Source organism: Pocillopora damicornis, chromosome 1 (genome assembly GCF_964200805.1).
Source record: "Pocillopora damicornis chromosome 1, jaPocDami1.2, whole genome shotgun sequence".
Taxonomy (NCBI): Eukaryota; Metazoa; Cnidaria; class Anthozoa; order Scleractinia; family Pocilloporidae; genus Pocillopora; species Pocillopora damicornis.
In genome coordinates, this window is record NC_142670.1 from 1,309,043 (window position 1) to 1,323,751 (window position 14,709).

The 14,709-nt window shown below is 39.7% G+C and overlaps 2 protein-coding genes across 5 annotated transcripts in view; both read right to left on the reverse strand.

Annotated features, from left to right (window-relative positions):
• Positions 1–402: 402 nt before the first annotated feature.
• On the reverse strand, positions 403–6,121 carry LOC113669373 (uncharacterized). Its single transcript, XM_027185389.2, has 9 exons — positions 5,942–6,121; positions 5,128–5,262; positions 4,411–4,445; positions 4,170–4,227; positions 3,363–3,625; positions 2,787–2,955; positions 2,210–2,244; positions 1,518–1,575; positions 403–899 (listed from the first exon to the last, which is right to left on the reverse strand). The coding sequence occupies exons 1-9, from the start codon at positions 6,015–6,017 to the stop codon at positions 703–705; spliced, it is 1,026 nt and encodes a 341-aa protein (XP_027041190.2). The 5' UTR covers positions 6,018–6,121; the 3' UTR covers positions 403–702.
• A 3,399-nt stretch (positions 6,122–9,520) lies between these two features.
• LOC113669371 (uncharacterized) overlaps positions 9,521–14,709 on the reverse strand; it is a 30,777-nt gene continuing 25,588 nt past the window's right edge. For all 4 annotated transcript variants that reach the window (XM_089206979.1, XM_027185388.2, XM_089206970.1 and 1 more), the window contains 8 exons: positions 14,025–14,251; positions 13,304–13,837; positions 13,079–13,188; positions 12,446–12,702; positions 12,246–12,364; positions 11,761–11,856; positions 10,928–10,992; positions 9,521–10,555 (listed from right to left, as the gene is read on the reverse strand). In XM_089206979.1, coding sequence (XP_089063105.1) covers positions 10,390–10,555; positions 10,928–10,992; positions 11,761–11,856; positions 12,246–12,364; positions 12,446–12,702; positions 13,079–13,188; positions 13,304–13,837; positions 14,025–14,251 — 1,574 coding nt within the window. In that variant the 3' untranslated portion in view covers positions 9,521–10,389. The remainder of the gene's footprint in view (positions 10,556–10,927; positions 10,993–11,760; positions 11,857–12,245; positions 12,365–12,445; positions 12,703–13,078; positions 13,189–13,303; positions 13,838–14,024; positions 14,252–14,709) is intronic.

Consider the following 14,709-nt stretch of genomic DNA (forward strand, 5'->3'; position numbering starts at 1 on the left):
TTTTTGTCATTTGATTGTTTATTTCAGACAAGCCTTGAAATTTGATTGGTTACTGTGTTTTTGTTTTAGCCTCCTTACTGGCTGGGAAAAAGTGTAATTTGTGAGTAAATCGCACAGACGAGAGCCAATCAGATCGTAAAGATCACCACTAATTTCAAAGTAGAAACATAAGTAACGAACAAGTGAACCACATTCATATCAATCTACGCCACACTATGTTTTTTTAGCTTAATTCAAGATGGCAGCGGAGAACGTTTTCCTCTGATTTCCTGCATCACCATCTTTGGACAACCGGGAATAAAAATTGCTGGTAAATTGCAAATTATGCGGCAAACATTTTAATTAAAAAACCTAGTGGATGAAAGGGGAACCTGGTTAAAAATAAATAAACAAATAAATAAATAACAAGTCAAAATCGTTTTTATTTTATCTTGTCAAACTGTCAAAAACACATTCCTGTTCCCATTCTTTCATACTACAGATTTAGTTTCAAATTTTTTATGATTCATAAAAGGTCTTGTTAATTTTTTGAAGAGCTGCACTTTATTGTTTCCTAGGAAAGTCTCCATTTTCAGCTATAAATTAAGGAAGAACATAATCATTCAATTGACTTTGCACATAAAAATTTAACTTGATCATATTGCAATCATGTCACAATTTTTTTAACAGCTTTGGTTATCCCATCAGGCGTATGGCGCACCATCATTCTATTCTTTCACCAGATCCCTGGTAGCTCGCTCCATAGAAACATCCCAAAGAGAGCTTGGCCCGGCTCACGTCCAATTCCAAGCATGCACCTGTGTGACCGGGTTTCAGCGAAACTTGTGTAATTTTAAGGCACGCCTTCACTGAAAAGGTGAATAAGCGGAAAGTGTGGCAAATTTCTGGTGGGTCTCGAACTGAAAAAAAAATCAAAACCGATTAAATATCAAACCACACTGCTGAGAACGAATAAGATTGTTGTACTGTTCCATTACGATTGGCTGAAAGATAAAGGTGATTTAGAGTATTAAGTGGTGCGATTTGTGATGAAATACAATGCTAAGAACCAATCAGATCGCAAGGACTAACAGCAATAAAAAATGAAACAAAGTTTACTTTCCTTGTTGGAAAATACAGGGAGAAGTCAGCTTTTAAAGTAACAGAAGTTTTCACGACGTTGATTGGGAATTTTAAAGTTCCCTGTAAGGTAAAAATTGTCATCAACAGCGGAACCGTATTTTCACAGTCGTTCGCTTTCAGTCTTTGTATTGAAATGTGAAAAAAATCTCAGTATGTATGAAATGAGAAACATCATACCATATGGAAAGCGTTTGAACGATTTTTATTTACTGGTTGCGATGCGACAAAATTTTCTACACTTCGCTTCGCTCACTTGTTCGTTTTTTTTTGACGCATCGCAACTCGTGAATAAAAATCGTTTGTGTGCACTTTCCGTGGAATAATCTCCATTTAAGGCATGAACCATGCAGGAGAAGAAACTTATTTTTGAGATCTTTCTATTAGCTTTTACTCACTCGATATATGCTTCTTGAAAATGGCGTGACCGTTGATAGTCAACGCTAAATCAAATCCCTGGCAGATGAAAAAAAAAGAAAGAAAAGGCATTGACAATTTTGAATATAAGAAAATAAGGGGACCTTCAATTTCCATTTGGTCTGAGTAATTAATTGCAACAAAACCTCTCTTTTGAGGGACATCTCACGGTCAGAGAACACCTTTATTCAGGAGACAAAAACTTTGGTCCTGTTTCAGAAAGGAAGAAAAAGACCTTGGCCGTCATTAAAGGGACACTTTTCTTACTTCCAGGGGAGTGCCCAGAATGGAGGTTCCAATGTATAACCTTTGCATCTAGTAAGTTAGTTTAAGGGACACCTCTAATCAGGATACACTTTTTATAGTCATTAGGGCATTCCCTGAATGGAGGTTCCGCAACAAAAAGACGAGATTCCACGAGAAGAGATGGAAATGAATAAGAATGAAAGGGTTGTGAAGGAAGAAATGGAAAGAAATGAGATCGAGGATAAAGAAAATAAATGAAGAGAAGGAAATTAGGAGTAAAATGGATGGAAAGAAGAAAAAGGATGATGTAAACAGAGCAAGAAAATTTTTTAAGAAAGAAGTTAAGGAAAAGAAGGAGGAAATGTGAGGAAAAATAGTTGACAGAAAAAGATGGAGCGGACGTGAATAAAATTTCTGTGTGCCTCACCTGTCCTGTTGAATCGATGTCTGCATGAGCACAGGCTGGAAAAAAAAAAAAAAAAAAAAAAAAAAAAAGAAAAACGATGGTAACATATTTTCAGAGCAAAGACCTGAAGACACAGTTTTTTGGGATTGGTAATTATTTGGACTTTAAAGAAACGGGCCTCAGTATCAGGAAGAGGTGGACCGTGGATGCCTTATGCTTCATATAGGTGTAAAGGAATTACACACTGAGTTCATTCAACGCATACTTTCCAATTAAGCAGCGGTAATCTGACCAGCAACACACCCTCTCAGTAACCATACATTTCGTTGTAAACTATTAAAAAAAATTTGGTGTTGTAGAGACAAACTTCGTACTTTCTCCAAAACAACTAATGCCGTTCGGCTTAAGGCTTACATAGTTTCTAGTTTAATCCAGCCTGATCTTCAGGACGAAGGAAAAACTCTCGTAACAAGGTTGCGATATGTCTCCTCTCCCTCCCTTCCCCCCTTCTCGTCAATCACTTTCTTTCCCCCCCCCCACCCACTTAGTTTCCTGTGCGAGTGTAACCGTTACCTAAGCCAAGATCAGACAATATTACCTTTCAGAGAGTGACCAAATATTTTAAACTCTGCACAGCAGTCACATTGGGCTGGAGCCTTTGAACACTGGCAGCTGGCCTTGTCAACCGCCATCACTTCTGTGACGTCACCATCTAGTGTCTCCTTAGGTGGATTTGCCAGCAAACTAATGCTATCGATCTGGTTTTCCTGAAAAAAAAAAGTGAAATAAAAAAATTGAAACATGATTCAAAATGAAGGAAGAAAAATAGAAACTCATAGAGATCCATTTGGCTTAAAATTTGGAACACTGGAGTCAAGCCGACTGAAATTAATTCTATTACTTGCCAGCTTTAAGATCTATATACCCCCCCCCCCCCACAAACATCGTAACGTGCTAATCAAAACTTGAGACGCCTCGCACCCAACCTTGTTCCCAGGCTCTATCTCTTTTGCATAGGAAAAGGGGAAGAGAGATAAAGGGGAGAGAAGCTGGGTACCAGTTGCCCAAAACTCTTCGAGAGAAATTGTGGTATGAGATTCATAGACCAGGAAGTGGTGTGCTAATTAAGAGCTACACGGTAAGTCAAATGACTCAAAGATGAAGTAATACTAACCTTTGACGCTTGAAAGACATTTTTCAGTAAGGACATGAACGACGCAGGATCTAGAAAGGTCTCCATGTCCACTCCATGCCCGTCCCTATCGTGGAAGAAGAAGCAGCCGAGAGGAATGTCTCTTCCGCTGTGCCTCGATTTTAATTCCAGAGCTGCACATCCTCCAGTGTGATCTCTCTTGATCGTAATCTTGGTGAATTTCACGCAGGCCTTTCCATAATTCAGACGAGGAATGTCAAAACATGCAGGCCGTGGACGGGAATCTGTCGTTAGGAAAAAAGAAAATTTGTGCGGTTAATAACAGAAGCGCAGTCTACGCTGGCGATATCTGATCTGCGTTACCTCTGTTGTTGCGTAATGCATCTTCCAGTGGAGAGCTAGTGGCGTGACGGTAGCGTGACGGTAGCGTGACGGCAAAAATAAACTGTTTAAGGCATGGACCATCGGGGAAGTTATGGTGGATGGGTGTAAATGGAATAATTTTCCTTGTAAATTGTCAAGGAAAAAAAAAACATGCCTACGAAATTACGCAAGAAAAGCTGCCTTAGGACTAAAACAAAATTCCCAGACAGGGTACCATCCCTCAAACATTCCTGCCTTTAATCACTTTTCTGAGGCTGCGTTCCGTTTGTGGTGCAATGCTTTTCTCAGAATGTGGTGACGACATCGTTACAGCTCAAAGAAGAAGAAGATGAAGGAACACAATGAAAATGAAAAAGTTAAATTTGCCGAAGGAAAAGTCATGAAAATCAATCGGATAACGCTGATATTCTTAATCCATTTACAAACGAAGGAAACTGTTCGTACCTGATACGGTGCGGTTGAAAACTTTACGTTTGTTCCACATCATGAAAAAGTCCACCGCCTGTAACGGAATGCAATGTGTTAAGGTTAGACTGCTACATGCATCAAATGCTAAATTTTCCCTTTCAGCTAATTTATAACGCATTGTTAAGTTGCAATTTTCCGAAAAAAAAAAGGTAAGTGTCAAGTCAAAGTTAAAATCATCAAAATTAGCAATAATAGAAGTAAAAGAAGTGAAGCTCACCAATGGCGACGGGACGAAAGACGAGTTCATACACACTGTAAAAAGTCAAATAAACAATCATTTTGATTGGTTCTTACCTATGATCCATTGGAGGACAGACGCATAAATGACGTCATAACAGACGTCACCGTATGGCGTCACCACTTAAACGCATGACGTCATCAAATACGCATAAATGGCGTCACCACTGGCACCGTCACTTGATGTTTTTCATCATAAAAACAAATAGATTCCATGTCCCCATTGGTCCGTTCAGTAAAAGATCACAAAAATGTCAAAATGCGGTAGGAACATCAGTAACACTCGGCTGCGCCTCGTATGCCACTTTTTTCGTTCTTACCACATTTATGATCTAGTACTAAACAGAAACACGGCAACATGGCATCTATGTGTTGAATATATACAAACATCACTCGTTTCGTCAGAGAGTTCATCATTGTGGCAATTATAGCCACATTCGTTGAAGAGAAAATGAAAATGTCAGTTGCTTTTTCATGATCTCTTCTACGAATATACGAGACCTATACCCAATCTTTGGTAACTAGATTTAAACACCAAACTACGTGTGCTATTTGCAAAATCGTTCAACTCTTAAAAAACGAGTCCTTTATGTTGATACCACGTTACGCCTGTCACTAGTTTCCAGGTTTTTCCGAGCTAAGAATTTCTAAAAGAGTCTTTAGCATCTGAAATAATTATTTTAAAATTTATACTTACCATCCGCTTCGTCATAATTTTGGAATGCAGGTGCCCTGATTTGAAGGCAGCAGCCGCATTTGTGATGATGATCAGAACAGCTGCAGCGACGGCGAGTAATCTGTAGGGAAGACGAACTGAAATCCGCTTCGTCTTCTGCAATAAAAATTTCAGTGTCAGATTAAACGGCTTAGAATCTGTAGGGCGTGTTCTTTAGGCGGAGAAAATCTTTATCACGAACTTAGAGCTAAGTGTACGTTAAGGCGCCTGTTTTGATTAATTAGGGGCAAGATTAATGTGTCGTAACAATCATCCATGGTTCAAAGAAGATATCGGTAAAGAAATTGAGAAAGATGTTTTCGTCTTAGCACGAGCGTGGGTCAAGGAAAAAATTCTGAGTCCCCATTGCTGATCCTAACACGTATACAGGACGCGTGTCATATGAACTTCGTAAGTGGTTCAGTGGCTCAGTGGTAGAGCATCGGCATCATTATTATATATATACCGTGGGATGTGTTTCGAAACCTTGGAGCCAAAATACTCGAAAATGAAATATTAGCGGAATGAAAAATCAATTTTTCGATGGTTTTAAATATGTTTGGAGCGGACATAATGCTCATTGCTTCGTCCTACGGGGCTCGAAAATGCAAGATATTTGCACTGTCTTTTTGTTAAACCACATCGAACGGGATGTATAGGCAAAGCGTTCTACAGACTGCTAGGATCAGTAATGTTGATCGAAAGTATCCGATGTCGAGAAAGAGCAAAAAAAGGGGTAACATTTGACACGTATTGCGAGCAAGCAACACTATTTTACATGAAAATTGTTACATACCATTCTCCCATGTCGGCAGTGCGTAGACGATGTTGCAGAAAGCCAAGAATGCGATGACCACTATAAAGCGAGCCATTGTGTTGTGAAGTATGCGGACGAGCTGACAGAATGAATAAATCCATTTGAAGGGACGTGTTTTAAATCATGAAAACCGAGAGGAATTGGTGATGACAATTCTGATCTTTTCAACCAATCAGGAAATATCACGACCAAATATGACAACAAGAAAACGAAATACCTCTTAACTGCTTCGCTATATTTATCAAATTATTGCTGTAACGCATCTGTACCATCAAATGTTTTTTTATATGCAATTTCCAATTTTCCAAGTACTAATAAATTCGGTTCAAGTGCAGTCACAGAATGAAGAACAAAACGCAATAGGCTGCTAAATCTCCTACTAAAAAGACAAGAACAGTTTAGATATTTTTGTACGGCGATTAGTTGGGTGAAATCGGTTGCAAACCTCATGGAAAAAAATCCACTTGAAGCAACAAGACTATTTCATTTTCGCGTCATTTTAATCCGTTATTTTAATAGATCTTACAAGAATTAAAATCTACGGGAGATCAAAACTTCCTGACTTATAAAACTGAAAGTTTGGCTATGTCCCAAGTTGCTAGATGAGTTGTTGAACCAAAACAGAAGATCACGGAAACAGTCATCATGTGATTGAAATGTGATCGTTTCTCCACTTGTGGATAGAAACAAACACTTAACGTTTTTGTCAAAACAAAATACACTTGGGCTATAGAGTTTTTGTTAATACACTGAGGAGTCCTCCTAATTGCCAATAATTATTTTTTCCTCTGTGACTGATAACTTGGTTTTTTTAATTTAAATTTCTCATTATGGTGAGTGTTCAAGCAAAACGAGATCTTGCACTTTCGTCGAGTATCATCAATAATTTTCCGCGACGTCAGCAATCGTTTTTTTCAGTAATGAATTCATGTCAGTTTTGCCAATTTATAATTTCTAAATGCTGCAATGTCTAAGCTTGTTCCTAAATTATTTTCATAACACCCTGAGGAAAGACGATTCCTTTGAAATACGTAATTTATTTCAATTACCCAGAACAAAAGAGATTTGTTGGTCAGAAATTGTTTATAGACTGAGATATCTACCCAATTAAAGACAGGATTTCTTGGAAAACGAACGCAGTTCCGTTTGTTACCGGTAGTGGCTGTCTACTCACATCCTTGGTAAATAAAAAAATTAAGTTGGCCCTCTTACTACTTGAACTAACCTTTGACTCTCCATGTTTATCAGAAATTATAAATCCACTATAAGGCCGATTTATCATACAAGAGCAACAGAACGGGCAAAGTACGTGACGGTATCACATTATAGAACAGGGAAAAAAATACGGACGGAAAGCGGAGTAACAAAATAGCCGTTCTGAACGATCTAACCTTTCATTTTCCCCATTTTAAGCTTAACTTTCAAAACAATGTGTAATACTAGTTAAGGGCATTACATATTTTTGTTTTTGGTCATGAGCGAACACTCTGATGGTTTCCTTTTGTGTTACTTTCGTCTTTCGCGCACGCCTGGTGCGATCGGTATGATGCTCAATAAGGCTGTGGGATGTTTTTCGAAAACTAAATGCCAAAATACTAGAAAATGAAATAATTGTGGAAAGATAAATCTCTTATTTGATGACTTAGCATATCCGGCATACGGGGGAACATTTAGCGCATTTCTCTTATTTCCCTCCCCATTACGGCACTCGGAAAAATTTAACAGAACTCGGAAAATATTCGCGCGAGTTGAAATATCGAAGAAAGTATAAATTCTTAATTCACAGTTTTAGAACCGATAGAAGTTCAAAAATGTTTCAGGTCTGTCCAATATTTTCAATTAGTACACGGCGTGAATTTGCAGCGCGAAAAGTATTCATGTTTGGGAACAGCTGTTTTTTTTTCTTTAACACAATGGAGGTATCACTATAAAATGTGCTTAAAACTTGATATCTGCTCAACCGTTTTCATTACCGAGTTCTTGTCAGACATTATGTCAGCTGTTCCTTAAAGACTGCGGTGCGATTTCAATGGAATACATTAGTAAATTATGACTAGAAATGAAGCCAATGAGCACACCTCTTGTTAAGATAATCTGTCAAAGTAATACGCACTCGTTGGGTCTAATTTATTTCAGCGGAGTTTAAATTTTTCTGATACAACTTCCTCGCCATAGAAACGGCTTTCACATGAATTGAATCCGTAAAACGCTTTCAGGCAGAGATCCGAAATTGTACAGATGGTTTCCTGAAATCAATAACTTCCGAATTTTCTTTTCATCAGTTTCATCTGATACAGAGTTTCACACGACCACAGGCCAACCCAGCGATCCACAATTGGTTAGGATTTGCATAAATATTAAAAAAGTCGAATCCACATTGTTTTGTTTCACGGTGTGACGTCGCTGTTTTACACATCTTACAACACATCGATCAAGAAATTTCTCAGACAGATTCACTTCTTTGGTAATATTCCGCAAAGCTTAATTGCCAAAGTATTCGGAGTACGTTTGTTAATCAACGCTAAAAATGTTACTTTCCGATGGTTCCCAATTGCGGACATGACTATCTTTGTTCAATATCAAACAGATTACATCTATCGTGAAAATCATTCTGCACTGAACAATTCTTTGGGTCCAGTATTTTCAGTGTTACTTTCATGAGTTTCCAATATTGCAGTTTTTTCTTCATCAGTGCCTCCTTCTTTTTTCTCGCCGTTTTCGGGACCAATCTTCTCGTAAAGCAGTGGACGACCAGCATCGGGTGACTCGCGGCTACAGCAGTAATTCCCCATCGCATTCAACACACAGTTCTCAAAACGTAAATATCAGATGAAGTGTCCTTCGCTATCTTTCAGAGCTCTTGAGCATCAATGATTCAGAATACCAGTTTCCTCAGAAACTTAATCCATGATATGTATTTCCACGTTTTATCTGGCGGACAACAAAACATATAAATTGGCTCTTCTGCCACGTATCCTGTGACCTCTTTAGACTCCGATGGCGATATCTCGTCAGATTTGTTTCCAGTCTATCCTCCTCAAGAGGACTCCAGTCGAGTCTGGTCTTGTTACTCTGTATTAGTGAAATTGAACTAACGAACGCGAGAACGAGGCTCTCCTAGTGCCCAGGGTCAATAAAGAGGATTGAATGTTTGAGATTGGTACGAGAGATTAACAGATAGGAAAGCAGAAATTATACCCTACAAGAATGCTTCGCATGAAATTTTGCAAGAGTCAGATTCTACTTTGCCAAAGGTATAGAGGAAATTTAAATGTAAATCCACTGAAAAAAAGTAATTTTCAGTTAATAATTCTGTTTTGATGTGAAGTTGTAATTTCTGAAACTGCGTTCGTCATCAGAAAGTTTTAATGGGAATTGACGACCTATGATGCTGCAAGCGTCTCCACTTGACTTCCATTGCATCGAGGACTCTACACGAAAGTGGGTTTTCAAATCGAACTACGGGTTGTAGTGTTTTCAGTGCGCCTCCTATTGGAGGTATTAGGTAGAACTCATTACCACTTCCAAGCTTAACAACAGCAGTAATAACAGTTTATATAAGAAATAACAGTTTATATCCTTTTAATTCTTTTCCTTCATGGATCTTTCGCTCTTTTTGTAACATATGACACTAAAGTGGAATATTTCCACACAAACTTCGTTCTTATACTGAGTTTATAACCTTTCCGTAAGTAACTAATAAAAATATTTAAATTCACTTCTTTCAAGGTCGGTCAAAGTATCTTTTAACAATAACATATTGTATTTTAAATAGCTTCATTAATAATTAGAAGCAATAAATATTTCTATAACTTGTTTGTGAACCACGATCTCTTTGTTGATTCCTCTTTCCAAAATGTCTGCAGTTTCTCGCCCTCGTCGAAGCCGAGTTTTTATCCCTGCGTTCGGTTTTGGATTAATGACAACTTGTATGAAAGGCGGAGCAGTTGTAAAGGATGACTGTTCCTCTCTCATGACAAGAGGGAACAAAGGGATGTTTTAAGTAATTTAACGATCCTCAAAGCATCAACTATCATTTTAACCTCGCACGCGGTATGTGAATCGTAAGCTCAACACACCACGTGACCATCATTGCTGGCGTCACATTAGCGAGCAAAATATTCGACACGAAGGTGATGAATGGATCACATAGGAAATTTTAGGGTGAGAGGTGTTTTCAACGTAAATCTTTTTTTTGCAACAGCGCAAAGATATTTTTTAAGAGGAACACCTTTCAACTACAATCCTAAGGTTCTAATGTGCACATTTTTCACAGCGGGAATACTCCCGTGTTGAATTAACAATGTTAGCTACCTAAAAAACACGAAAGGAAGTAACAAACGCAAGAAGAACGTAAATCTTTCTCCTTTCCCCTCCAGAATTAAAAAAACCTAAAGTGGTAGCACGGGAGAGGGGGGAGGGAAATTTCATCTCTGCGGGGGTCGGGGAGGTCTCTTGAGGTTGGAGGATGTCTTAGATTGTACAACAGGTTTACTGGTATTCCAACAAGATTTCTGGATCGCGAAGCCGTCTACAGAAATTGATAAAGTCTTGGACGGAATCTTCGTAAATTCTTTGCCTCCACTGTTATACCTTAGATAAAAACAAAAAACAAAATGATTAAGCTACGTCTTTGTGGTAAAATGATAAAATAAGGTTTGCTTTAGAAATTGACTCGTAGTGCTGCCGTAGCCGACTCGGTTTCCGTAGCGTGAACGAATAGGAGAATTACAACCCCTCTACATCATCCAAGGCAACACCAGAGCATTTTTTCAGGTTTAACTGACAATTTTTCAGTAGCTTTTCATACAACTCAGTGAGAAAGGCACCGCGAGAAGGCGTCTTACCCACAGGCAAAATACTATAACTCTGCCTGGTTTCGAACCCGGATCTCTCGTGTCCAAGTCTTGCACGCTACCCATTAGGCCACCAGTACAAAGAGACACACATTTATGTCTTACTTACTTGTAAAGACTTTCAATCATTTTGTTTGTGATAACACGAGGTCCTATTCCAAAGATTTTGAACAGCTGTGGACAAAACATCATTAAGGTAAGATTTCACCTCGAAACTACAATCCGAAAAAGTAGTTTTTTACTTAGAATACTTTTCGATTGAGTATCGTAGAGCCAAAACCAAAATACTCACAAAGGCCAATCAGAGGGAGAACACCATAGACAGCCAATGAAAGCTCAAAGTAAAAACATCCAAACTGTCTAAAGCGCGGGAAAACTGAACGCGGGCGACCAAGTCGTGATTGGTTTGCATTTGATTGAAAGTAACACAAATTTTCTGGTCCAATCACAGAGGGAAGTGAAGAAAAGCAAAGCAATCTGGGATTACTTATGGTACTCAACTGAAAATTGCTCTTAAGTTTGCCGAATTTATTTATTTATTATTTATAGAAATTTTGTGCACAAAAAGAAAAACACCAGATGTAACTAAGAAGCATTATAAAGGTTACTGAATGCATTGTCAGTGTCCTAAGTGTTGCCAAAATTCCTAATAAGTACCTCCATTATGTGGTCAGGAAGTTTCCCCTACTTTAAGATGCTTGTTACTCAGGAAACAAAAAACAGTCTTCTCCAAAGGCTTTAAAAGGATCAAACAAAGAACTAAGAGGACAAGACGTTACTCCGTTCTACACAACTTCCCCCCTCCGGAAATCAAAAAGCCTTTAGTAATACAAAAGGGGGGATATTTCATCTTTGCAGGAGTCGGGGAGGTCTGTTGAGGCTCGAGGACATCTTACAATGAAGCACAGGATAAGCAGGATCAACAAAGGAACAAGTATTAACCTGATCGTTTTCAAGGTTGTGCACATACGTCCCTCGGAACTTCAGACCGTCTTTGAATAAAATCATGAAGTGATGGCCATCAGATTCTGAGATAGCCTGAAGAAAAAAAAAGACGCAAAAGGTATTAATTACTCCATCCATTACAAGGACCACAGATCCTGGCAGTTTATCTGTCTGTTTGAAAGAGTATTGAAATCGAAAAGAGAATTCAGCTTCTGGATATTCTGGAGGTGAAAGGTATAATCCTTTGACACGTTTAAGTGACTAGCGTCTAATTCTTCTTACAATATCACCACTGAATCATACATTAAGGTCATGAGAATAAAGGAAATGATCACCAAGTAAAGAAGCTCTTGATTGTTAAACAAATTCTCCTTGTCAGCACCTTAGAAAATGTATGAAGAACAGTGTTGAGAATATACATACTGATAATAGGATGTAAAGGGTTTAACAACCCCACAGAAAAGGATAACATCTCTACAAACCTGTAAACATTTTTCCTTCTGATCTTGGTTCACTGTGCCTGACAAACACACGTGGGAGATGGCATTAACGATTATTTTTCTGTTAGACTTGCCGCTCGGTTTTACATAACACTGTGGACCTGACAAAAGACAAATTAACCACTATGTTCAGTCTGTATTCTCTAACAACTCCCAACACAATCAACAAGTTTAAAACGTACCACTAAATTCCGCAAAACCAGAAAGTTGCGACGGAGCTGGCGCTAAGTAAGTGGAGGTGTCATCATTGACATCATATACATGTTGGGGGCCTGGACGACGAAAAGTGGCGTACGAGTCAGGGATTCGAGCGGGCTGAGCCTGGGCCTCTCTAAGTCTCAGTTCCTGCTCGGCTTTTCGTCGTTCTATTTCCTCTTGACGTAACCTCTCCTCTTCCATTCTCTGAAGCATTTCTTTCTCACGTTGTTTCTCTTCTCTCCTTTAAAATGGAAAAAAAGTATTTAAGCAATACCATCAGCCAATCAGATCAGAGTAAAATATCAGAATAGACAAAGAAGACTCGACAGCCTAAAGCGCGGGAAAACAGGGGCGACCAAGCGACGGTTAATTTCAGCTTGGCATCTGATTGGTTCAGTAAAACCAGAGCAATCCCGGAATCCTTTTGGCACACAGTTGAATTTTGCTCCATTTGCTATTTGCTATTTGTCCTATTTTTTAAGTCATACTTGTTTGAAAACCAAATAGACCAAGAGAGAGGTTGACATTTAAAATTCAGCGTGGAAATCATAAAAATTGAGTTAAAATTCATTTCTGATTTTTTTCTTGGTCTTTAAGAATTTTGTAACTCCATTTACCGCCTCTTTTTCTCTAATTCTGCCTCCTTTCGTGATTTCTCCTCTGCTTGCTTCTTTTGCCGAGCCTTCATGAACCTCTCTCGCTTCCGTTGTTGTTCTGGAGTCAATCCCTGTATTGATGAAGAAAACAAAGATATAAGGATTGAAAAGGCCAAGTTTTCATGAGAAGATTGGTTCTTCTGCAACTTCCCGCCTAAGCTAACCTTCCTGTCCCAAATACTTTACCTGAGGCGCAAGATTGTCGTCATCGCTGATAAACATCGCCATTCCTTTCTTCTGCGGGGTGTGAATCTCAACCTCAATCTCTCCTGTACCTCCAAAGTTGTTCGATTCTTCTTTAGCGTCATTACTCTCGGATTCTGCGTCAGGATGCACCAATGGGGGCGGTGTAAGTACTGGCCCAACGTTCACATCCCAGCACTTTCGCGTAGGACTGGGGCGGGAAGCCGCTGGTTCGTGTGAAGCTGGACGTGTTGGTCCCGGCGTAGGCCTGGAACCGACTTCAACCGCTGGCTGGGATGACGGGCGCGCTGTTCCCTGATTATCAACAGGTGGATAATCAGACAGACGAAATTCACGAGTCTCAAGCCCTACATTGTTTGGAGGACTGGACTCCAGTGCAGTAGCAGGCAACGGAGAGTTTGCTGGGGACGACCAGGCGACGGGAGGCGAGGGTTGATTGGGAAACTCGGGCACAGGCTTTCTCAGTGTTTCGTGGGAATGAGGCGTCGTGACCGGAACCATCTCCGGACGCTTTACCTAAGAGTTTAAAAAGCATTTACGATGAAGAGAATTCTCCTGATCTTCTAGGAATCTCAAGGAGCGTAAGCTCGGTTTGTATTCTTCATTGCTAATCAAACAATCAAATCTAACCAAATTAACGGTTGTAAAACTTTACCAAATGTCGGCTGCGCAGAACACGATGATTTCCAAATTACTCACTCACCTCAGTCCCTTCTCCGACGCCCGGACCTCCTTGTGCCTTTCCAATAACATACCAAAAGGCAGTCTGTCCCAGTCTCCGTCGCTGGTCTTCCCACTCGGCCTGGGCTCGATGTTTCTCTGCCTCGATGTGACGCCGTTTTTCCTCCAATTGCATGCGCAGATAGGCGATCTGTGATGTAACAGCTTGTTCATTTTCGGCTTCGTCCTGCTCCGGCTCTTCAATCTCACCTGAGAGCAAAACATTGATTAAAATCATCTTTGAGTGCTTAGCACTCCTTCAAGAGGTGATGAGGGGAGACAATCATTCATTGCAGGAAACCCCCATCCCCACCACCAGGATTTCATTAAATTTCCTCCTGGGGGGGGGGGGGGGGAGAGGGGGGATAGATTTACTACAACAGTAAAGCATCTTGCCCAAGAACACAACACAATGACCTAGCCATGTATTGAACCCAGACCTCTTCGTCTGGAGTCCAGCACGCCAGACATCAGGCTAGCGCCTCACGTGACGAAGAGTGACCCTGGTGAATGTTCCAAGGAGCGCCACACGGCTGAGAGACTTCTTAATGTAACTCGAGCATCATTTTCACGCCAAAGAGTCAAAACGTTATATTAAACTGTTAAGTTACGCGACTCTTACTGGCTGGTTCTGAACAGAAAACAAGAAGAAAATAACATGACTTTTT